The sequence below is a fragment of the Bos taurus genome, chromosome 10 (assembly GCF_002263795.3).
Source record: "Bos taurus isolate L1 Dominette 01449 registration number 42190680 breed Hereford chromosome 10, ARS-UCD2.0, whole genome shotgun sequence".
Lineage (NCBI taxonomy): Eukaryota > Metazoa > Chordata > Mammalia > Artiodactyla > Bovidae > Bos > Bos taurus.
The window spans coordinates 12,042,918-12,067,735 of NC_037337.1; the positions used below are offsets into that span (position 1 = coordinate 12,042,918).

Below are 24,818 nucleotides of genomic sequence, written 5' to 3' on the forward strand. Positions count from 1 at the left end.
TGGACTACTAAACAAAAACAAGCTCACAGATAAAAGGGACAGATAGTGGTTGCCAGAGGTGGGGGATGGGAGAGGGGGAAATGAATGAAGAGGGTCAACAATATAACCAAAACAGCGATTTAAAAAATAGAAAGGAAAATGAAAGAATCTCCAGAGAGCTTCTTAGAAAAACAAAACAGATTTCTGCGGGCTGCCAAGCTGGACTTTCTGAATCAGATTATCCAGGAGTGGGGCTTTGGACATTTTAACAAATTTCCCAGGGTACTCTCATGGATAGCAGTCAGGTCCAGTCACTCCACTTTCCCTGGGGAAACTTAAGCCCAAACAGGCCTTGAGCCAGTCATCAGCAGAACCAAAATCAGAATTAGGTCCTCTCACCCACAGTTAGATATCCTTTCCACACCAAGACCAGAAACCAGGACCCAAAGAACTACACAATATTTATTTGTTTTAATTATCTTAAAGTTACTAATGCCCATAGTTTAAAGAATCAAATGTAGATCATTTTACAAGGGTTATATGAAAACACGCAGTTCATTGCCTGTGCACCCCATCCGGCCGTCCTCACAAGGAACCACTTTCACCTCTTCAAGCTGCTTCCTCTGATATTGAAGGAAACTGGAATGTCATCCCAAAATATGCCTCTTTGACATAATTCTGCTCAGTTGCATCCAACTGTTTGTGGCCCCACAGACTGTAGCCCACCAGTCTCCACTGTCCACAGGAATTCCCCAGATAAGAATCCTGGAGCAGGTTGCCATTTCCTTTTCCAGGGGGTCTTCCCAAGCCAGGGGTTGAACCTGTGTCTCCTACGTCTCCTGCATTGTCAGATGGATTCTTTACCACTGAGCCATCTGGGAAACTCTTGACATAACTGAGCTGAAGGCAATTAAGCAGAAGATGCAAGAAAAGTTCTCTCTTCCCTTCCCTGCTTTTCTGCCTTGAGGCAGGATATACATTCTTTTCTGGAGGCAGATTCTTATCAGCCCAGCAGTGCACCAGGGAACCTGCAAAGAAATCTTACTCCATTCGTTCCCTTCATATATTTACCTCCCTACAGTTTGCAGTCCTTGGAAGCCTGAAACTGTTTTCCTTTGTCCTGTCAATTCTCTACAAATTATTTGTTGAAAATGCTATATAAAGTGAAAGTCACTTAATCATGTCCAACTCTTTGCAACCCCATGGACTATACAGTCCATGAATTCTCCAGGCCAGAATACTAGAGTGGGTAGCCTTTCCCTTCTCCAGGGGATCTTCCCCAGCCAGAGTTCTAAACTGCTGTCTTGAGTTACTTTTCATTGAAGTTTCTTGGGCACGATGCATGCCATCTGCATTAATACATTTTGGTTTTCTCTTGTTAATCTGTCTTTTTGTTAAAGAGCCCCTATGAAGTTCTCAGAGGTACAGTTTTGCCTCCTCTACAGTATTTACTCCCACTCTTGGCATCGTGTGCATTTTTACAATAAGCATGCACTGCTTTGTTATTTCCATGTAGTCTTCATGATACAGTCAAGAGGGATTGCCAGGTCTGGGGCAGGACCAGGATGCACAGACACTGCTAGGTGCCCTGGGGGTCACTGGGCACAGGCCACCAGCTCCTCCAGGGCTTGCTCGCGGCGGTTGCCATGGACCAGTAGCACTTCCTTGATGCGGTCCTGCTGGAAGCCCATGTCGCTGAACTGCTCCGAGAGGCGCAGGAACTCCCCTGCCTGAGGAAGAGGAGGCAGAGAGGGCATGGGGGGCTCTGGGAGGCTGGGCAGTCCCCTCCCAAGTACCCATTCTACATACCCCCAGAAGCCGTGACCCCACAGGCCAGGTGAGCCTGGTCCTGGCCAGCACCTATGGTTCTCCTTTATCTCAATGACATGAGGTGACATGGGCTCAAACCTCACTTCCTGTGCCAAGGAAGGAGACCCCAGCCTGGCTGCTGGCCCTCTCTGTCTTGGCTTTACTTCCCCTCTCCCACTCCCTCCTGACTCCCTGTGCTCGTGCCCCACACTGGGGCAGGAAGAGAAGGCTGCACACTGGTGCCCAGAGGATGCACAGCACAGGGTCTCTGTCCAGGGCCCAAACCCTCACACAGCACAGCCTCTGCCTGCCTCCTCTGACCCCACTGCTCAAAACTCCCCTGCCTCTCCCCCGACCCCTCGGCTTCCCTCCCACCGCACCATCCCTCCCACAGCCTCCGGGAAGTCTGCTCTGCTCTGGACAGGTCACATTCACTGGGCGCTCAGGATGTCCCCCTAACTGGGGCCACAGCCTCAAGCCTTCTGGGTTTCCAGGTAAGTGGCAAACTCCCTGAAGAGAGTTCAAGCATTATCATGCTACCTGCCTGGCTCCTGTCTGGGTGTCCGACAAAGAGGAGCCAGTAAATATTTGCTGTGTTGATTCAAGCTATAAAGCTCTGCCCAGGTGGTGTTAGTGGTAAAGAACCCGCCTTGCCAATGCAAGAGATGTAAGACATGCAGGTTCAATCCCTGGGTTGGGAAGATCCCCTGGAGGAGTGCATGGCAATCTACTCTAGTGTTCTTGCCTGGAGAATCCCATGCACACAGGAGCCTGGCGGGCTGCAGTCCATGGGGTCACACAGAGTCAGACATGACTGAAGCGGCTTGGCCCAAAGCTCTACTCCCTGTTTCCTCCCCACCGCTTCCCCTTGGGTCCTCTTGCCTTCTCCATGTCTCAGCTCCCTAGGCTGTCTCCTTCTCCCTGGGGCTCAGCAAGCAGGCTATCTCCTGAGGCCCCCAGGCTGTCTCTGGTGCTGGTCGGCCCCTGCACACCAGGCCTGCATGGGCACCCCACCCACCCTTCGCTGGTGCCCGGGCAGGAGCCCCACTGACCTGGCTCTCGGAGAACTGGAACATCTCCATGGCCTCATCCACCAGCCCCTCCTCGTAGCCCTGTCGCAGCAGCCGGTCACAGGCGCTAAGGTAGCTGAGAAACTGGGCAGGAAGGGGCACAGAGGGAAGGACAGTAAGAGCAATGCCCAGGACAGCAGGTGTGGTGGAGGAAGCACCCAAGGGCCTCAGGAGGACTGAGCTCAGGGCCAGGCTGACTGGGCAACCAACCATACACAGCATGGCCCCAGAGATCCATGAGCCAGCAGAGAGGGTCAGAGGCCTCCCTGGGGACAGGTGGACAGCAAAGCCTCACCAACTGTCCAAGGTGGGGGCTGGAGTCCAGGAAGAGAGCTGCCGGGGTGGGTCAAGGTGTTCCCAGAACCTAAGTGGGGAACAGGCCAGGCTTCAAACACGGTGTCTACCCACCATCCACCCAGCCTGCTCACCCTCCTTGGTGAGCACCCACCTGTGTGAGGGTGCCTCCTTTTCCACCCACCTCATGCACCCCCACCCCGCCTCCAGACACATAATATCTTTGCGATCCAGGACTCCACGGGCCCCACCCCAGAGCAACGTTGCACCAAAGCTGGAAGGAGAGGGGACAGCCAAGCGCCCACAGGGCCGTGCACCTCTTCCAGCCACTCCCTGCTTATTCACCAGGGGCTGCTTTTGCCCTCAGGATAAAGTTCTGCCTTCCAACCCCACGTTCAAAGACCTACTCGCTCTGTCAGCAGCCTTGGCTGCTTCCCTCAGCACCCTCAGACTCCTGCCCATCCAGCTCCAAGGCCAAGGCCAGCCTCACTCCTCTGCCCTGGGCAGGCTCTCCCTACCCCCATTCCCACCTCCGTCTCCACCAGGTGTCTCCACAGCACCCAAGGCTTCCTGCACCTACAGCTCTGTAACTGCCTACTATCTTCCTCAGCTTTCTCATCCACCAAGTTTCTGTCCCACAGGAGGACATCACTATGTCCCAGCCTCCAGCATGGCAGGCAGGCAGAAGGAGCTCAATAAATGTAAGCTGTGTTTATAAACTAAATTAAGAACTACCTTCCGGGAGCTCACAGCTCCTTGGGGGAGATAAACCAGATACAGGAAAACACGAGTGCCAGGCAAATCAAAGCAGGATTTACAGGGAATTGGTGCCAAATGAAGGCTCCAGACGATTAAAGGACGGGTATGAGTGGAGGAGAAGCAAGTCGGATTTCTGCAGACCTTCGGAACGGAGCAGAAAACAGACCACATAGACTAATGGCTTTCAGACTGTTCTAGCCTGTGAACTGCCCAAGCACCAGGGGGCTTCAACAGTAACAGGGGCAGGTTGCTGTTACTCTGGGAGAACTGGGGGCAAGAGGTAGAGGGAGCCCAGAGCAGGGGCCCTCACCCCAGGAACCTTGCTCTGGGCACATTCTGAAAACCAACCAACTCAGCTCTCCTGGCATAGTTGAGGGAACTGAGGTCCAGGCAGGGTGGACCGGGGTCCCAGGACTAGGGCCCAGATCACCTGTCTTTTGGCCAGTGCCTTGTCCATGGGTCCCGCTGCTAGAGGAGGAACTTTGAGCTGGCTTGCAAGTAGACAGAGTTTCTGAAGGTCTGTTCATCTATAGCAAAAGTTCTCAGCCTCAGTGCCGACTGTAGCTACCTGGGAGCTTTAAAACTGCGGTGCCTCAACAATAAATTCTGGAGAGGGTGTGGAGGAGGTAACCCTCCTACATTGTTGGTGGGAATGTAAATTGGTAGAGACACTATGGAGAACAGTATGGAGATTCCTTAAAAAACTAAAATTAGAGCTACCATATGATCCTGCAATCCCATTCTTGGGCATATATCCAGAGAAAAAAGTGGTCCAAAAGGATACATGCCCTCCAATGTTCATTGCAGCACTGTTTACAATAGCCGACATGAAAGCAACCTAAATGTCCATTGACAGAGGAATGGATAAAAAAAGATGTGGTACATATATACACTAGAATATTACTCAGCCATTAAAAAGAATGAAATAATGCCATTTGCACCACCATGGATGGAACTAGAGATTGTCATACAGTGAAGTGAGTTAGAGAGAAAAGGAAAAACATCCTATGACATCCCTTATATGTGAAATCTAAAAAAAAAGATGATAACAAATGAACTTACTCACAAAACAGACTCACAGTCTTAGAGTATGAACTTCTGATTTCTAAAGGGGCAGAAGCATGGAGGAAGTTAGGGAGTTTGGGGATGGTCATACTGATATATTTTAAATGGATAACCAACAAAAACCTACTGTATACTCTTTCCCTCCGAGAAGACAGCGGAGGCAGACTATACAGCCACGGCCAAGATTAAGGCTCAAGAACTTCGCGGCAAGAAGAAGGAGGAGCTGCTGAAACAGCTGGAGGACCTGAAGGTGGAGCTGTCCCAGCTGTGCGTGGCTAAAGTGACAGGAGGCGCGGCTTCCAAACTCTCCAAGATCCGAGTGGTTCGTAAATCTATCGCCCGTGTACTGACTGTCATTAACCAGACTCAGAAAGAGAACCTCAGGAAATTCTATAAGGGCAAGAAGTACAAGCCCCTGGATCTGCGGCCCAAGAAAACACGTGCCATGCGCCGCCGACTCAACAAGCATTAAGAGAACCTGAAGACCAAGAAGCAGCAGCGGAAGGAGCGGCTGTACCCCCTCCGGAAGTACGCAGTCAAGGCTTGAGCATCCAGCTGTCAATAAAACAGACAGACCACTAAAAAAAAAAAAAAAAACCTACTGTATAGCACATGGAATTCTGCTCAATGTTAGGTGGCAGCCTGGATGGGCGGGGATTAGGTGGGAGAATGGATACATGTATATGTACGACTGAGTCCCTTTGCTATCCACCTGAAACTGTCATAACATTGATAATCAGCTATACTCCAATACAAAATAAAAAGTTAACAAAACAATAGCCACAAAACACTGGTGTCTCAGTATCACTGCCCACACCCAGCTGATGATGGTCATGTCCAAAGGCCCTGACATGACTGGTAGGGGGAAGCCCGGCACTGGCATTTTTACAGCTCTCCAGGTGATTCTTGCATGCAGCCAAGGTTAAGGGTCTCTGACTCAGCCCAACCCAGTAGACCCAAGCCAGGCTGCATATCAGAGCCATCTGCAGATCTTTTAAAATGATAGGCCCCTGGGCCCACTCCAGATCTACTGATCCTGCAGAGTAGGTTCTGAGAATCTGCATTTGTAAGGATTCTGCTGCTTGGTCAGTAACTAGGCCTAGCTCAGGCTTCAGGGTGGGTGAGGATGTCATCTTCAGACCCCAGGATGGGACCCCCAGCAGTCACTGGTCATAAACATATTCTCCTCCATTCTGTGAACGGGGAAAATGAGGCTCAGAGAGGGGCCATGATGTGTCTAGAGTCTAAGGGTAAGCCTGGGTCTGGCCAACGGACCCTTGAAAGTGCCACCCATGCCTGTCCTGCAGGCAGTCAGTGGGCACGTTGATCCTGGGGCAGGAAGGAAGGAGTGATGGACAAAGCTTAGGGTTTGTATTTCTTCCTCTCTCCCTGGTTTTTCCAAGTGCCCTGTCTCCATCACCTGATGTCCACCCTCCTAGACCATCTGCTGTTCATCTCTGACTAAAGATGATTTACTGTAGTATTTGTCTTTCATGGGGAGAAGGGCTGTGAACCCAAAAAAGATGTTCAGTTAATGGTGGAACTTCACAGAACAGAGAGGAACACTAACGTGGTCGGGGAGATGAAGATAAAGTCATCCAGTGGCCCTCGGGCCCACACCTTAGAGCCTGGCCTCTGACTGCTCACTGGGAGAAGGCCCACCAGGCAAGTGGTCCGTCTGTGTCTGGAAACACAGCGTTCCTGATGCAGTGAGATTCTTCCAGCCCAAAGGGAGGCCAATGCGCTGTGCTGCCCCCAGCTAATCTTCAGATCCCCACAGTGATGACCTGAGATCTCAGCCTTGTCACAGGGTCTGGAGGAGTTGGGGAGGCATGTCAGAGTCCCCACCATGGGCCTGGCCCCTCACAGCGCTTCTGGACGCTTCTTGGCCAAGGTCCTGGCTTTTCAGCAGCAGCTGAATGTGGAGGCAACTTTAAATCTACTCTTAAATCTCAGATCAACCTACGGTGCTGCCCGGAAAGATTTTCACACAGAAAATGAGAGAAAAGCACAGTGTAACAAAATTCAGAACCACACCAGCCTGGCATCCACCCTGCTGCCACCACTGACTAATTATGTGAACCTCCCTGACCTCAGTTTCCTCATCTGCAAAGTGGGAACAGTAAAAGCAACCTTGCAGAAATGAGAAGACCTAAATGAATACTCTCAGATTGAGGGACTGGCACAAAATTGCTCGGTAAATAGCAGCAGCACCCCTGCCATCTCCTCCATCATGTTAGCCACCATATGTGGGGCTCACCACGTTGAAAGCTTTCCTCTAGGACTGATGAACCGAGTAGAGCGGAAGCAGGAGTGGGTGGGAAAGAGGACCCAGTGCCTTCCCACCTCCTCAACCTGCAGCAGCACATCCTGATCTGGCTCCTATTTGAGCCACTCTCCCTCTGTCACTCCCTCACCCAGGAGCAGGCAGCTCCAGACCTCAGGGACTCAACATATGGCCACCATCAGTGTCTAGGGAGAGGGTCTCCGAGTCCTCTGATGATGGTGGGACAGAGACAGTAGAAAGAAATATGTGCCATTCAATACCTGTGGCTCAGCTTTCCCACCACAAATAACCCTGGTGTGTAGAAAACAATGCAAAATGGGATGCAACATTCAGCTGGGGGAAGGGGTTCAGACGATGATATTCAATGCCCACCTCTTGCCCCTGCTCACAGTCCTTTTATGCCTCCTTTCTGCTGTGGGGTCTTTGAGAAAACTCTCAGGCCAGCCTTCAAGGCACCTTTAATCTTCCCTCTATTCCCTTTCCCTCTTTCTCCCACCGCCCACGTCATATATTCAGTGAGACTGTTGGATCAGGGCCTCCCAAGTCCTTCCTGCCACTACCTCTCAGCTGATACTGTTCCTCCTGCCTGGAAGATCATCCTTCTCTTTTCTTCAAATTCAGGTCTTATCCATCCTTAAAGTCCAGCTCAAGGCTTTATACCTTCATGAAGCCTTTCTCAATTACTGAAACCTCCCCATGGTAGATTAAGAACAGTCATATACTCTTTGCAGCTTTTCCCATCAAGAGGTAGAGTCTATTTTTCTACCCTTTTAATCTGACCTGGTCTATGACATGCTTTGGCCAACAGTATAAGGCAGAAGTGACTATAATTTCAGCCTCAAGAGACTTTGCATCTTCCACTCCTGTACTCTTGGGAACAAGTGGGCTAGCTTGCTGGAGACCTGTGGTCCAGTTGACAAGTTTCACCAACCACGGGATTGTGATCAAGGTCATCCTAGACTATTCAGCTCTAGCTGGGTCACCAAACTGTAGCCACACGAGAGACCGGAGGTGAGACCTGCAAAAGAACTTCCTTGCTGACTCCACCCACACTGCCAACCCAGAGACTCATGAGCAAACACATGGTTGCAGTATTAAACCACTGTTGGGGTGACTGTCACATGGCAATAGATAACTGAAACACCCCCAAATCATTCCTGTTCCTTCTGCTCCCAGGCATCTTCTCACCACACCTCTCTTTTGGCAATTCAGGGTTCTCACTCTCCTGCAGGTGTTCTCATATTCTTAGCTTGAATGGGGGGCATCAAGACTTGCTCCCAAAGCAAGAGCAGCTTGGGGTGCTACCTACCCTTGTTATTACTGGTGTCCCCTCTTCTTCCAATAGGAGTGGAGTCCTTAAAAATGGAACCTGGTGTGGTAGACTCTGAGATACCCCTTCCAGATACACCGTCCTTGAAGGTCTTATTGCAGATGGTGGTAGCGGTGGTAGAAACCATCAGCTATCTGTCCCTTCAGGGGCTGCCTTAGCTGCAGAGATCACTTCTCTCAAGTCACCCTCTTTCTACCTCTGGTGACTCATTGAGGCAGAGGTATGAAGGCCTGACCATCTCATCCCCAATTAGGACAATTCCAAAGGGCCATATATGCTTCAGAGCTATGGGGTTGGCTGTCACTGGGTCTATAAAGTTCAACCTCTCCCTCTACTCATCCCTGCTTCTGTCCTTTCCCTTCCCTAGAAGTTGTTCCCAAGGGTCTCCTTAATAAATCTCCATATGCCAAACCCCACTGGAGTCTGCTTCCTGGAAACCCAACCCACAACACTGGTTTCCCCATAGCTCCTAGCTGCATCCAAACACCAAGGAAGCGTCCGGCAAATACTTAGGACTAGATTGATGGATGGGTAGATGGAAAGAGAGAGCGATGGATATGGTGTGGATTAACTGTTGAGGGAAGTGGTCAGAGCTGTGCCATCCAATATGGTAGCTGTATGTGGCTATTTAATTTTTAATTTCATTTCATTATCATTAATAACAATTTTCAGTCATACTAGCCACATTCAAGTAACCACATATAGCTAGTGTTTACTATATTGGACAACACAAGAATAAAACATCTCTCCTGTTGCAGAAAGTGCTATTGGGCACCTCTGGAAAGATTTGTGACTGCCCAAAGCTTCAGTCCTACTTTTGGGGCAGAGATTTGGACAGGAGTAGAATATTGAGACTCCCCAAGTAGGCATGGAGGGTCTTGCTAAACTCTCATGGAGATGGTAGCCTTAGGATCTAGAAACTTGATCACAACCCCCAATAATTAAATCAAAGCTGAAATTCTGCCTCCGAAGAAAAACACAAAATAACTTCAAGTTGAAGATAAAAACAATGGGGCCACTGACCCGACTCCAGTTCCACAGCCCCCCAGCTCTGGGTCCCCCACTCACCTGGCTCAGGCTCTGCCGCCCCGTCTTCTGCAGAGCCACGATGGCCCTGTGCAGAGGGTACCCCAGGGCAACCACCGGCCCAATGAGGTCTTGCTCCTCCTGGCTCAGGGCAGACAGCAAGTCAGCAGAATCAGGGTGCGATCTGTGGGCAGCACAAGGCTGGGGCACCCGTCCAGGAGGTGGCAGGCAGGTGTACGGGCTGAGGGACTGAAACAAAGGCAAGCTGCAAGTGTCAGTTACCCTGGAGGTGACACCTGGCTGGGCAAGACATTTTTAAAGGTGCCTTCGCTACAGAGCACAGGGGTTAATATTGTGAGGATCTTGGAGCCCTGCAGACCTGGGTTCAAATCCCAGCTTTCTACTGTTTACTCAGTTTGTTGTTTAGTCGCTTGGTTGTGTCCAACTCTTTGAGACCCCATAGACTGTAGCCCACCAGGCTCCTCTGTCCATGTGATTTCCCAGGCAAGAGTACTGGAGCGGGTTGCCATTTACTTCTCTAAGGGATCTTCCCAACCCAGGGATTGAACCTGAGTCTCCTGCATTGCAAGTGGATTCTTTACCACTAAGCCACCAGGGAAGCCAGATTATTCATGTGTAAAATGGATGCAATCATACCAGATACCTCACAGGGTTGTTACAAGGCTTAAATAAGATGAGGTGAGAAAAGTGACTAGCAAAAGGGTTTGGCATACAGAAACTGCCAGTAGATGATAATATTTATTGCTTAGAACAAGCCTGTGAGAGAAATACAATAGGCTCATTCTATATTTTATAGCTACTGAAGTCAAGGTTCAGAGAAGCTGGCAAATGACCTGACAAACAACACAGTTTTGGGACCTGTACCCTACTCAGAATCAACGCAGGGTTCTCGACCCCATAGCTTAGGGAGCACGGGAGCAGGACTGAGCTTCCTAGCCAGAACTTCCTTCTTGAGTCTGGCTGGACTAGGGCTTGGTTAGGCAAGGCGCAGGATAGGAACTGGGTACAGCTGTGGTGCTGGGGAAACCCACAGAGACCCTGGACTAAGGAGGGTGGCTTGAAGGCATTTCAATAGGTTTGGCTGGCATCATCCCTAGCCTGTTCCCCATGAAGAAGCATCCAACTGCTAACCCTGTCCCCTCCTCCAGCAGGAAAGCCTAGGTGCTGTCCTGGCTCCAGGAGCAGACTGCCTGTGACATGTGAATTCCCTACACGTCCTCATCTTCTCAGCGGTTTCCCTGCCATGGCCTCACCTTAGGATCTACTCTTTACTCCTAGAGTGAAAACCATGCAAGTCTTAGGATTTGAGTCTATGCTTGTGACCTTGAAAAAGATTCTTAGGTGCTCTCTGCCTCAGTTTCCTCCTCTACAGAATATGCGTCCCATCTGCCCCCATCTCTCCCCCACTCCGCTACAGGGTTGTTGCTAAATTTAATTGGGATCAGGGAAGAGCCCTCCTAGCATCAGCAGCTAGCCCGTGATGTGGCTGTGGCCTGTACTGTTTATATAACCTCTTCTCTGTTTGCTGTAAATAACTGTGTGCAGGGTTGCTTTACAGGTAGAGAAGGGATGGCTCAGAGAGGTTCAGTGACTTGCCTAAGTTCACACAGCACTGAGTGGGAAAAGCCAGACTTTGAGTCTGTCTTTTGGACTTACTTTCACCTTGGCCTTATTCTGTTGCATCTCCTGGCCTGACTGTGGAGTTGCTCAGGGGCAGAAAGCTGTGCCTAAATGTCACTTCCTGCTACTAATCTAACCTAACACATCTGTTCCAGACCTAGATTGTATGGAGTCTGACACTTATACAATGTAGACTACTTAAAGGAAAAAGACACAGGAACATAAACATATGCGTAAAACTGTGCACAAATCCTTGGAAGGGCTTCCAGGCTCAGTGGTGAAGAATGCTCCTGCCAATTGAGGAGCCGCAGGAGACTCAGGTTTGATCCTTGGGTCAGGAAGAGCCCCTGGAGGAGGAAATGGCAACCCACTCCAATATTCCTGTCGGGATTAAACCCACGGACAGAGGAGATTGGCAGGCTACAGTCCGTGCACGCATGCATGCTAAGAGGTGTCCAACTCTTTGCAACCCTATGAACTGTAGCCCGCCAGGCTCCTCTGTCCATGGGATTCTCCAGGCAAGAATACTGGAGCAGGTTGCTATACCTTCTTCCAGGGGATCATCCGGAACCAGGGATAGAACCCATGTCTCTTACATCTCAGGCGTTTTCTTTACCACTAGCGCCACCTGGGAGGCCCCGGGCTACAGTCCAGGGGGGTCCCAAAGAAGGACGACTGAGCAACTGAGCACACTTGCTCAAAGCCTTGGGAGGAGCTAAGCCAGAAGCTCCAGCTTTACTGGTTTCACTGTGCGTTCACATCTGCTCCCAGTTCTTGGTGCACATCCTTTGTCCTGAAGCCACCCCAGCCTGCAGCAGCCTTCACCTCCCCCTCAGGACCTGACCCCTCCCACCGGGCAGTGTTGCCGTATCTCACTCTTCCTTGCCAATCTCCTCGTCTCATGCTTTTGACTTTGTCTCTTCCAATCCAGTCTCTTGCAAGAAGTAACTGCGCTGTGAATATTCCTTGATTGAACTCACCCAATCCTTGAACAGTGGGAAGCCCTAGATCTGAGCCACATTCATTGATTCAACAGACATTCACTGAGCTCCCCCTGGGGGCCAAGTGTGCTCTGGGTGCTCTGGAAACAAATGCAATCCAATCACTGCCCTAAGAGAAGTCATATTCCATTGGAAGAGACGCATACTGGGTAATTACAATTATCCTAACAGGTGCCCTAATAGAAGCAAAGAAGGAGACACAGCAAGAAACAAGGAAGGGGACCTCGAAGCAGGGAATACTCTAGGCACAGGGCTGCAGGAAGGACAGCATGGTACAGGGCCAGGTGAGAGCTGGTAGGGAGGAGTGTCCAACCAGGCAGGGGACCCAGATGTGGGGGTCTCGCTGCTAAGCTGTGGCCTTGGCCAAGGGGACAGTTTCCTTACCGCAACTGTGGGCTTGTGGCTCCGCAGCGGGGGCATGGCGCCGGCCGTGGAAGGCCGCGGGGGCAGCTTGAGGGTGCTGGGGGCGACGGCTTGGGGCCCAAGGGTGGCGTGCGGGTGCTAGGGAGAGAGGCCTCGGAGACAGGGGACGGCGGGTTCTGCGTGGGAGCACTGAGGGGTGGAGGCGCCGGGCCCAGGGGCGGCGCGGGGCCGGGGCAGAGGCTCAGAGCTCGGTGGCGGAGGCGGTGAAGGAGGCTGCGGGGGTGGGAGGCGAGCCTGCCCTCGGAGAGCCGCCGCCCGGCTCCAGCCAGCTCCGACCTCACGCCGCGCAGCACGTCCAGCGAGCACCGCTGTTGGCCCAGGCGGGGGCTCGCCGCGGAGCTGGGCTGGGGGCTTGGCTCCGGCTCTTCCTCCGCGGCAGACGAGGCTGCTTCCTCATCCTGGTCCTCCTCTTCCTCCTCCTCCTCCTCAGGTTGCTCCTGGGATCCGGCCTCCGGATGTTCAACTGCGGCAGGCACGGGTTCCAGCCCTTGCTCGGGGCTGGCCAGCAAGAGCCAGGCAGGAGGGGCGGAAGCTGCCCCCGGAGCATCGCATTGGACTGGGCAGGGTCCCCGTATGACAGCCTCCACCCAGAAGAGTGTCCTCCTCTCCAGGCTGAAGTCGTGCTGCGGAGACAAGACCAGGGGAGGCTCTACCAGGCAAACCAGGGTCTGAGAGCACACTCCTACCTCCTGCCCCCCAGGGAACCTGTTCAGCCAGACTCTCCAGGCCTAGACAGCTTCTGATTCTAAGCCCCAGCCATTCATCGCAGGCCGCCCTCACCCTCGGTTTTAGCTAGCATTGGAGTGGATGGCTGTCAATAACAATTTAATAGCAAACTCTGTAGACAGGACAACGTGAGGAATAGGTTAATAGAATGAAAGTCTAAGTCCCTTTGCCACTCAGCATATAATTGAACAACAGTGGCCTAAACAATTTCTCCAGGGGACTTCTCTGGCGGTCGAGATTGAGAATCTGCCTTCCAGTGCAGGGGATGAGGGTTAGATCCCTGGTGGGAGAAGTAGGATCCCACGTGCCAGTGGGGGCAACTCAGCCTCTTCACCACAACTCGAGAAGCCAGGGCACCCACAACTACTGAGCCCACAGACTGCAGAGCCTGCACCACTAGAGAGCCCATGCATGCAGCAAACAGAGAGCCCACACACGACCCAACAAAGACCCAGTGCTGCCAAAAAAAATTTTTTTTTAATTTCAGCAAAACTTTTCCTTCACCAAGAAGCTTTCACTTGAGCTCAGCACCATTTGCCACTGAGCAGCTGACCTTGGAGGCTGGCCCAGACACACAAACCTTTGCGTGAAGTAGTACTTGCCCCATCCCATGTGCTGCCTTCCAGCTTACTTGGGGGCCCAGGAAATGGAAAAATCTTCTTTTTTTTTTTTTTTTTCCTGAACTCTACTTAGTTGGTCCTAATGTTATTCCCAATTCCATATTTTCAAAAGGAGGCTCAGGAAATTTAGTTTGCTCAAGGTCAGATCAGTGGTGAGTAGATGAGCTGGGATTCCTGTCCATCTGACTGATCAAGCCACCTAAAAACTAAATGTGGAGCCCACATAAATAATTTAAATTAAGCGTTTATGTGAAGCAAAAATAAAATATTCCCGTTAACTACTATTAAAATTAAGAACTGGAAATATAAAACTCCATTAAAAAATATAAATATTCTTAAAAGGCAACTTCAGTGCTCTGTGATGGCCAGGTAAGCCTGGGGGAGTGGGGGTGGGGGGCGGATGTGGGAGGCAGAAAGGCAGACAGGAACTGCCTCTCCCCTCACCCAACTCCTGACATGACCCTAAGTTGGGGAGAGGAACAGAACTTAGCTGTTCTAAGTGTGGTTCCCCGACTGAGGTCAGGGAGTGTATCTTATTTCTCTCTGTTCTTGGGGCCCAGGGCAGTTCTGGTTCCAAGGGGATATTTGTAAGAGTGTACAGAATAAATGATTAGAAAAAGAGACTGGAGCAAAATGTGTGGGTTGGGAAGGAGAGAGGAGGTAAAAGGACCACTTCAGAGCTGAGGAGACCGTCATGGAGGGAAAGAGACTGAGAGATAATGAAACAGACAGTGGAACTTAGGGGATAAAAGGATCCAAAGACCCAATAAAAATACAAGCACTTGTGATTTGTGGAACCTAAGCAAGATGATTCTAAAGTTCATATGAAAAATAAACAAATAATAGCCAAGGGCTTCCATGGTGACTCAGTGGTAAAGAATCCACCTGCCAATGCAGGAGACACAGGTTCGATTCCTGGTCCAGGAAGATCCCACGTGCCATGGAGCAACGAAGCCTGTGCACCACAACTACTGAGCCCACAGGCCGCAAGTACTGAAGCTTACACACCCTAGAGCCTGTGCTCTGCAACAAGAGAAACCGCTGCAATGAGAAGCCTGCCACGGCAACTAGAGAAAAACCTGTACAGCAACGAAGACCCAGTACAGCGCCCCCCCCCCCCCCCCGCCAATGCACACCAAAAAAAAAGAATAGCCTAAAAACCTTTGGGGACAAAAAGAGAAATAAAGGGGACTGGCTCTACCAGCTGCTAATATATATTATAAAACCTCAATAATTGAAGTAAGATACTGCACAGAGAGCCTAAAGGTAGAGAACAGAAGGTCCAGAAATGGACGTTATCTGTGGGACTTTAGTAGATAATAAGGTGGCATCTCAAGCAATGGGAAAAAAGAGGGACTGGTCAATAAATGATGTTAGTGGAAAGAAAATAAAGTTGGATCCATTCTCGCATCATACACAAGGGGAAATTCCAAAAGGATCAAAGATTCAGTTATTCGAAATGAAACTTATAAAAGTACTAGCAGAAAAGAGGAGAGAAATCCTTTATAATCTCAAGTAGGGAAAACATTGCTCACTCTGAATTGAAACTGAGAAGCTGTGAAAGTACACACATGCACAAGTGAAAATCTGCATGGCAAATACACCCCACAAGCAAGGTCAAAGGCAAATAACAAACCAGCGGGAAAACAGCACTGATAGCACAGACACAGGAGTGCCTAGAAATAGGTAAGAAAGGACCGACAGCCCAACAGGGAAACAAACGAAAAGATATGAACAGTCCACAGAAAAGGAACTACAGATGGCTCTTAAACACATGAAAAGCTGCTCAGTCTCACTCACAATAAGAGAAAGGAAAATAAAACTATACTGAGATACCATTTGCCTATCCCTCAGCAAAGATGCAACATCTGATGACTCCTTTGTTGAGAATTGCAGCTAAGGTATAAGCCCATTTGTAGAGTGCTGTGCATGCTAAAGTCACTTCAGTTGTGTCCAACTCTTTCTGACCCTCTGGGCCACAGCCCACCAGGCTCCTCTGTCGATGGGATCCTCCAGGCAAGAACACTGGAGTAGGTTGCCATGCAAGATCTCCAGGGGATCTTCCTGACCCAGGGATCGAACCTGCATCTCTTACGTCTCCTGCATTGGCAGGTGGGTTCTTAACCACTAGCAGTGCCACCTGGGAAGCCCTTGTAGGGTGCTGGTTGGATGTTAAACAGTATAACCCTTATGGAGAGCAATTTGGCAATATGATTTAATTCATATAGTCTTTCCCTGCGGCATTGCTTGTAATGGCAAAAGACTGGGAAGAGCCTAAGTGTCCATCAAGAGGGGATTCATTCAGTAAAGTACAATATATCCATATAATACAATACCATGCAGTGAAAAACAAACTGAAGAAGCATTCTGTGTATTGATATGGAAAGTCTTCAAATATGTTAAGTGAAAAAAATCCAGAAGAATAATGTATAGAAAATGCTACCTTTGGTGTGAAAAAGGAGGAAATAGCTGTATTTGCTTGTATGTACACATATAAGAATCTATAGAAGAATACATTTTAAAATACAAGTAACAGAAGTTACCAGGGCAGGTGGGGACAGGACAGATAAGGAAGTGTCAATGGAAGGCTTTTTACTCTCTTAAGACAGGCAAACTGCCTGGGAGTCAAACTGACCTCAAACCTTGTTTTTTAAATAAAGTGTTATTGGAACACAGCCGTACTCACTCACTCCTTTATGTAATGTCTATGGCCCTTTCTCCCTACAATAATAGTGTGGAGTGATTGCTACTTTTTACTATCTGGCCCTTTACAGAAAATGTTTGTTGACCCTTGCTCTATACACACACACACACACACACACACACACACACACACACACACACACATATATATATTCTTTCTAAAAAATTTAACTGACAAAAAGGAAATCAACTCTAATTAAAGGAAAACTATGATGAAACAACAAAACACAGACTTGCTGAGGCTCCTCAGGAAAGCAGTAGGTGCAGGATGTGGACGTGGGCTTTAGGGACTGATGCTCATGTTGGAATCCTGGCTGTGCCACTCACAGCCACACGGCCCTGTTGGTCACATGGGTGGGAACTTTGATTTCCTGTGCCTTGGAGAGGGAACACCCACCTGCTACAAGAGTCATAAGAATGAGAGAGAAGAGTGAACCTATGAAGCGCACGTAGCCTGGCCCTGGTACATAGCAGGTGCTCCATGAATGGAAGGTATTTTTTTTTCTTTTTCAGGCCGCTACAGATTCATCTGGTAATCTAACCACTATCTATAACATTGTTGCTATGGGAAAATGTGTTTCAAGTTCCAAACACTGGGAATAAAGCCCAGTAAACTTGGAAGACTGACCAGGAAAGGCTATAAATCATACGTGGAGTCCCATGCTTCTCTATTTGATAGCTGGCCACAGCAGTAAAATAAATGGAGACTCAGGATGGGAAATAGGCTCAAGGGAGATGAGTGGGTGTGGAGTGCCCACCCTGAGAACAGGAGGCAGGGCCAGGGCCAACATGTGGGCTGGGACACAAGACATAGACTCGGCAGAAGGGTACCTATTCCTGCTTCTAGGAGAAGTAACTTTCAGAATAGCCTCCTCCCAGCTTAGCAGAGAGGGAATAGTTATGCTAGTCTGTCTACCTCCACTGGAGCTTAGTTAAGCAATTTCCTTTTCCCAGTTGGAGAAGCTCACTTGGCCCTTCCAAAAAAAGTCTTGCAAACGCACGCCGGTGGGCTGCCTCTTCTTCCCCAAAGGAGGCTCGCTTGCCCGTGTGCTGTGAACTGGGCTTCCAGGCCTGGGCGAAAAGCGCTTCCTGGAGCTCTCTGCTCAGGGGCTGGTTCCCCTGCACTGAGGCTGTGGGAGGAAGCCCAAACACACAGGGGAAGGCCCGAACCATGTCCACACGTCTCTGCTCTGGAGGAGAGCTCCAGGGAACCTAAGTCTGCCAGGCACTTTCTTGGCCCGCACGAGGAACACTCTGGGTGTGGAGCTGCATCCCCAACCCAGGGGCCCTGGGAGCCTGATTCTCTCCATGCGGCGCTGAGGCTGGGTGGCCAAGCCACAGCTTGGGAATCCATCCAGTGGCTCTTCCCTGCCCTCTGACAGAGCTCTCGTTGCTGGAGGCCTTGGCAGTTTGCACACCACCAGACCCTAAGCCCTCTGCAAGTAGGCTTAGGCCGCAAGGGAAGGCAAGAGCGAGACCAGGCAGGAGCCAGGCAGGTCTCCCACACTCCCGCAGCCTGCTCCCGCCTGGGCAGGAATGCTAGAAGCTAGGAATGTCTTGGAGAGGCTCACCCAGCGCAGAGAAGCATCTCGGCCGTGACTCTGCAGTATCGGGCCTCTGAGCAGATCTGGAGCTAGAGTGAGGGCCCACAGCACAGGTTCTCTGGGGAAAGCAAGAGCTCCTGCCGCACCAAGAGGGGGCCCCTGAACACTGTACTTGGGGCTTTACAAAGCTTATTTCACTTCTGGGTCCTGAGGAACTTAAGTGCACCTGCAGGGGCTGCAGATGAAGTCTCCTGCTCCTATGCTTCCAAGCTACTCAAGCCTCTCTACCTGACCCTCTCCAGGCCTCTCCTTCCTGGACTGGTTTCTCTGCACCTAACTTCCCATAACCCTGTATTTTTTTGCCCTTGAACATTATGCGTCTGATGTCTCTCACTTTCCAATCCTTCTCTGAGCTATCATGAAATGATCTGCAATCAAGATGTAATTTTTAAAATTAATACATTTATTTTTGGCCATGCTGGGTCTCCGTTGCTATGAGCAGGGTTTCTCTAGTGGCAGCAAGTGGGGCTACTCTCTAGTTGTGGTGTGCAGGCTGCTCACTGCGGTGGCTTCTCTTGCTGTGGAGCACAGGCTCTCAGGTGCACACACTTCAGTAGTTGCTGCACATGCGCTCAGTAATTGTGGATCTCAGGCTTAGTTGCCCCATGGCATATGGGCTCTTCCTGGACCAGGGATCCAACCAGTTTCCCTTGCATTGCAAGGCAGATTCTTAACCACTGGACCCCAGGGAAGCCCAGGACCTGGGAATTAGTCCCATCATTGCCACTATCTTTGGACAGATCATTTCCCTTTTCTGAGCCTCAGGTTCCTCATGTGCAAAGTGAGTGAGAGCTGAACTAGATCCTCAAATTTTCCTACCAAGTGGCCCACAGACAGTGCTGAATGAACACACAAGAGCCCAAGGACTCAGTCCCAAGAGATCCACCAGCAGCTCCACAGCTGTTTGCAATCCTTCTCTTTCATTTGTTAAAATTCATGTGGATTTTGCCTTCTACCTCATTATATATCTGTGTTATAATACAAATGCAATAGGTTTCCTCCTAAATCTTCAAATAAATTTGACTCACTTGGAAGTTAAATAATCATGTTTATCCTGAGGGTATGTGATCTCACCGTATACATGAGGGCATACCCCAGTGTGTGAGCCATGGGGCAAGGGGTGCTTCATAGGTGCCCCATGGATAGGTGTACTCTGGGTCTGTGGAATAGTAATCCATTCTGATGTGTCCTGTGTAACTGTCTGCATTGTAATCTCAAGATAGCATCTTAGCCAAGTGGAGGGATTCTAACAGTGGAATTTTAGACTTGGCAGTAGGCTGATAGAGAAGAGAGGAATTGGAATTGGAGTATCCTTGCAAGGACTCTCAGTAACTCCATACAGGCAACCTTCTGGTTATTCTAAACATAAGATGCACTAAATAGCCCCATGTCCAAGTCTCTAGACTTCTTCATGGAATATCTTTTCCTCTTGGGTTATTTTCACACTTCCTAGAATATATGAGAACAGGAGTGGCTGCCATTTAAAATCAAGGAACAGGGGGCCTCATGAGGCTCAGCATCAGACCCACAGACCAAAGGATGAGAAGACAGACAGAGAGAGGCACTTACCATAGAACCCAGCAAAAGTTCCCTGCAGTCTGGAATACTGAGATCTGGCCCAGGAAGGGGCTCTGTGTCTATCACAAAGCCCTTGGGCACCTTGAAGGGAACATCATCCAGGGCATTCATTCTGTCAGAGGAGTATGGAGATGGCTGAGCAGGGTTGGAAAGAACAAGTCCCTGAGGACCAGGCCCAGGCCTCAGATGGCTCACTGCTCTCCTGTGTGGTGACTTGGCCGAGTCCCACACAGCCAGGAAGGGAATGGTGAAGTGACTTGTGCTGCATAAGGGAGGAAAAATGAATAAAACCAAGAGCCTTCAAACTGACAGCAACTGATATTTTCATGTTTAAGTCTTGATCTCTAGACCACTGTTTCCCAAAATGTGGTCTACAACACTAATTCTAAAGAGTTTCATCAAGAGTATTCACCCCAGTGGTGAAGAAAGAGCTCTCAAATTACACAAACTCTTCTGAAAAAGAAGGGGAAAAAAAGGAATATGTCCTAACTTGTTTTGATTTCAGCATTGCCTTAAAACCAAACCTGACAAGAAAATGAGAGGCAGATATTTCATGAACATAAATGCAATAATCTTACCAAAAATAATTGTGGATAGAAAAAATACAACACTTCCAGGTTGAGTTTAATTTCAGGAATGAGAGACCTCTTATTCAGTGGAAATAAAAATAAATATCAATAGAATAAAAATTTTAAAGTGTATAATCATGATGCAGAAAAAGCACTTGATAAAATCAATATCCATTCATGATTTTAAGAAACAATAAACAAACTCTATTTGGCAACTTAAGAATAGAAGGGAATTTCATTAACTTAACAAAGAGTGTCTGTAAAACATCTAAAACAAACATCCCACTTAACGGTGAAATAGTAAAAGATTTCCCCAATATTGGAAATGAAATAAAGATGTCCCCTTCATCTCTTCTGCTCAACACTGCCCTGGAGGTACTAGCCTGTGCAAAAAGAGAGGGGGGCGGGGGGGAAGTATTAGGATTGGAAATAAAGAAAACTACTTCTAGAAATAGAAAACTATTTAAAGATGACATATTTATATGTAGAAAATCCAAAGGAAGAGTATGTTATGTTGTAGAGCAATTAATACAGTGTGATATTGAGAGTTTACAAAGAGACCAACAGAATAGAAAAGATAGTTTAGAAGCAGATCCACACATATACAGATCCGTGATTTATGACAAAATTGGCCCTGCAGAGCAGTAGGAAAATGAAGGTCTTTTTAAGAAATGGTTCTGGATCAATTGGATATTCTCCAAAAAAAATCTTGACCTCTACCTCATAAACAAAAATCAGTTTCAGGTAGGCTGTAAACCTAAATGTGAAAGGTTAAGAAAAAAACTTGAAGATAAAACAGGAGAATACATTTATGACCTTAGAAAAGGCAAACATTTTGTAAAATGTTACAAAAAAGACTAACCACAAAGGAAATACTGATAAATTGGGTTACATTAAAGTTAAGAACTTCCACTCATCACAGCATTCTGTTAAGAGAGTGAAAAAGCAAATCACATAGAGGAAGAAGATATTTGTAGTACACATATCTGACAAAGGACTCATATCCAAAATATGCAAAAAGTTTCTACAAATCAATAAGAAAAAGATCCCAAAGTGGGCAAGATTTTTAACAGGTACATCACAAAAGAGGACATCAAAATAGCCAATAAACATGATGTTGTTTAACCTCATTAGCCCTCAGGGAACTCCAAAATGAAACAATGAGATATCACTACACACACACACAGAGGAAGAGCTAAAATTTTAAAAAGCCTAACAATATCAAGTGTTGATGATGTTGTGGTACATCTGGAACTCTCAGGCACTGTTGATGAGAAAGTCAATTAATATTAGTCAACAATATCTGCTAAGCTGAAATCTAAAAATTAAAAATTCACACATAGCCACTGAGCCATTTGGTTAAGATCAAGTGCAGTATCAGTTTACTAATACAACAGACAGGGACTTGCTTTTTTACATATTATGGACCACATTAAATGCAGTTGCATTAAAAAAAAAGCAAAATTCATTCATACAGAATTCAATTTCATGACTGCCTATAATATACACTTAAATCTAGACTCCTGACCACAGGAATTTTACAATCAGGGTTTACCAGGGAGTACCTCTGGCTCAATACATCATCCCTATCAGGATGGTTTCGAAGTCCTGCTGTTCCGGGTCACTGGGGTCACCCCCACACACATAGGAGAACATCCTGTGAAGAGGAAGAGTGGATAATCTGAGGGCATAGAGGTCAAAGGAGGCCAGATGGGCAAATCCTTTAATTCCCTCGTTTCTGCTGTCTGCCCTCTCTTGTCATTGTCTTACTGTACAGAAGGCTCAAAGGCTTCTCCAGCCCATGTTGGGAAACAGTCTCCCAGCATATTGGGAGTGAGTCTTCATACTATAGGATCAGACAGCTTCCAGTGTGATCACTAAGTAATCTACCCCATCAACCCTTCCTACAGGGGACCTTTGAGATATAAGGAGTTGTAGGGAACACATGAAAGTGAGGAAGCTTTGGCAGTCTCAGGTTTGTTGTTTACATTTTTGGCCATCATTAGAATTTTTAGCTATGGGGAAGGGCCACAGTTCGTTGAGACAGAAGTGTGAACTGCGCACCCAATGAGCAAATATAGAGCCCCCCTCCTGCTTCCTTCCCTCCACTCCAACATCTGTATAGTAATGATATTCTCAGCATTATACCTGCTTCTGAAGTTCTTTAAGAGTTTGAGGATTCTGGAAGCACATTTTAAGAGCAGCCAGGACTATAGTGTAAGACATGATCTAGTTAGACCATATTCTAAAATGACAGTCACTCTGCTAAATACAAAATAAGAGGCACAGATCATTAAGTGATGACATTCTTCAGAGGAAGGGGAGTATTCCAGTCCTTATGGGGATTGGGGAAACTTCAGGAAGATAGGACTTGATCTGGACCCTGGAGGGTGGGAGAAAAGCCTGTGGAGCAGGGAGAAGGTGAGGTAGAGAGAGAACATAACTCCAGGGAGTAAATAGCTTAAGCCAGGGAACAGAGGCAGGGCAGAGTGAGACAAGCTGCTTGAGTCAAGTATATGGTTTGTGTTGAGAAGCAGTCTGCAGTAAGACTGAAGGGGTGCACTGAGGTGGAGATGGGGAGGGTGCTGAACTTGAACTGAGTACTAACACCATTCAGTAAGCAGTGGAGAAAGCCCTGAAGAGATCTGAAGAGGTGGAGTGAGGGTGGGGAAAGGGGGATAATAGGAAAGCCAATCTATGCATGCTCTGACAAACTGCATAACCCAGGACCTTTCTAACATCAGTTCATGGGTCTGTGCCCACGTGGCTGTTTCTGAGCCTGGGGCTAGGGGCTGGGTGATAGGGATTGTAATAATTGATCTACATGGAGCCCCAGCAATGATATTAGTAGTATAGGTCTCCACTATACTCTCAAAATGACTTCACCCTTGCACACAGCTTCAATAATCTATGTGCCAGTACTCACACATGAAATTCTCCAATTAGGCCCTTCTAAGATCAAACTTTGGAAAAGGCAATGGCACCCCACTCCAGTACTCTTGCCTGGAAAATCCCATGGACGGAGGAGCCTGGTAGGCTGCAGTCCATGGAGTCGCTAAGAGTCGGACATGACTGAGCGACTTCACTTTCACTTTTCACTTTCATGCATTGGAGGAGGAAATGGCACCCCACTCCAGTGTTCTTGCCTGGAGAATCCCAGGGACAGCGGGGCCTGGTGGGCTGCCGTCTATGGGGTCACACAGAGTTGGACACGACTGAATCGACTTAGCAGCAGCAGCAGCAAGATCAAACTTATAAATGCAACTGCCTACAAGGCCTCTCCTCCATAATGTCTCAAGGGTGCCTCAAACTCAACATAACCAAGGTAAACTCTGACGTTCCCCTCCCCCAAACTGCTCCTCTTCCTCCAGGATTCCTTATCTCAAGGAATGTCTAAGATACACACAAAAGCTTGGGACTCATCCCCAACACTTTCTTCCCCTTCACTGCCACCCATCTCAAATTCCCACCAGATTTTCTCTCCTAAATCTCTGGAATCTAGCCATTTCATGCTACCTCCACTGCTGCCATTGGAATCCGAGCCCCCTTCGTCTCTCACTTGGACAACTGGTGTCCATGTATCTTCTCATGCCTTATCATTCTGTTACATACAACTGGGATGAAATTGATCATTTCAAGCCATTCTGATGTTTAAAAGCCTCCAATAGTTCCCCCCTACTCTCAGAATAAAATCAGACTCCTGACAAGGAATTCCTTTTCAGGTGTCTGGCCCCTACTCCCTCACTTGCCGTCTGCATTGCCCTCTCAGCCCCACAAAGGGTCTTTACATACACTATTCCAGATACCTGCAGTGTTCCTCTTTGTCTCTTCCCACCAGTTAATTCTTCAGAGCTCTACTGGAACATCATGTCCCCAAAAAGCTTTCCCTAACCCCCAAACTTGAATTGGTCCCACTAGTACAGTGGCTTTCCAGGTTTTTTACCTACTGTGACCCATGGAATGAAATACATTTGACTTTGTAACCTGGTAAATACATATATAAACTGAATGATAATTCTTACACTTACTATGTGACGCATAGATATTTTGACTTATTTCACCTAAAAGCAATACAGAACACTCAGTTTGGTGGGGGGGGGGGGGTGGAAAGAGGGGGAAACCATAGCTCTCCTTCACAGCACTCGGCCCACTTTTTGATTGTTGGATGATTATCTATCTCCTTTAAAGCCTGTACCCGTTCGGGAGTATTTGGTATTTTGCTCACCATTATAGCCCCTGTACTTAGCAAATTATCTGAGCCTCAACAGGCACTTAAAAAAATTTGAACAATGAAAAATATAAATTTGTGACTTAATACTGTGTCTTTGTAGTGC

General features: G+C 48.4%; 1 protein-coding gene and 1 pseudogene across 1 annotated transcript; one reads left to right on the plus strand and one right to left on the minus strand.

Moving 5' to 3' along the window:
* Window positions 1-421: 421 nt before the first annotated feature.
* On the minus strand, window positions 422-20,204 carry UBAP1L (ubiquitin associated protein 1 like). Its single transcript, XM_059890759.1, has 6 exons — window positions 19,907-20,204; window positions 12,786-13,307; window positions 12,646-12,711; window positions 9,662-9,868; window positions 2,841-2,942; window positions 422-1,709 (listed from the first exon to the last, which is right to left on the minus strand). The coding sequence occupies exons 1-6, from the start codon at window positions 20,024-20,026 to the stop codon at window positions 1,575-1,577; spliced, it is 1,152 nt and encodes a 383-aa protein (XP_059746742.1). The 5' UTR covers window positions 20,027-20,204; the 3' UTR covers window positions 422-1,574.
* On the plus strand, window positions 5,095-5,573 carry LOC101906923 (large ribosomal subunit protein uL29-like; annotated as a pseudogene).
* Window positions 20,205-24,818: the final 4,614 nt, after the last annotated feature.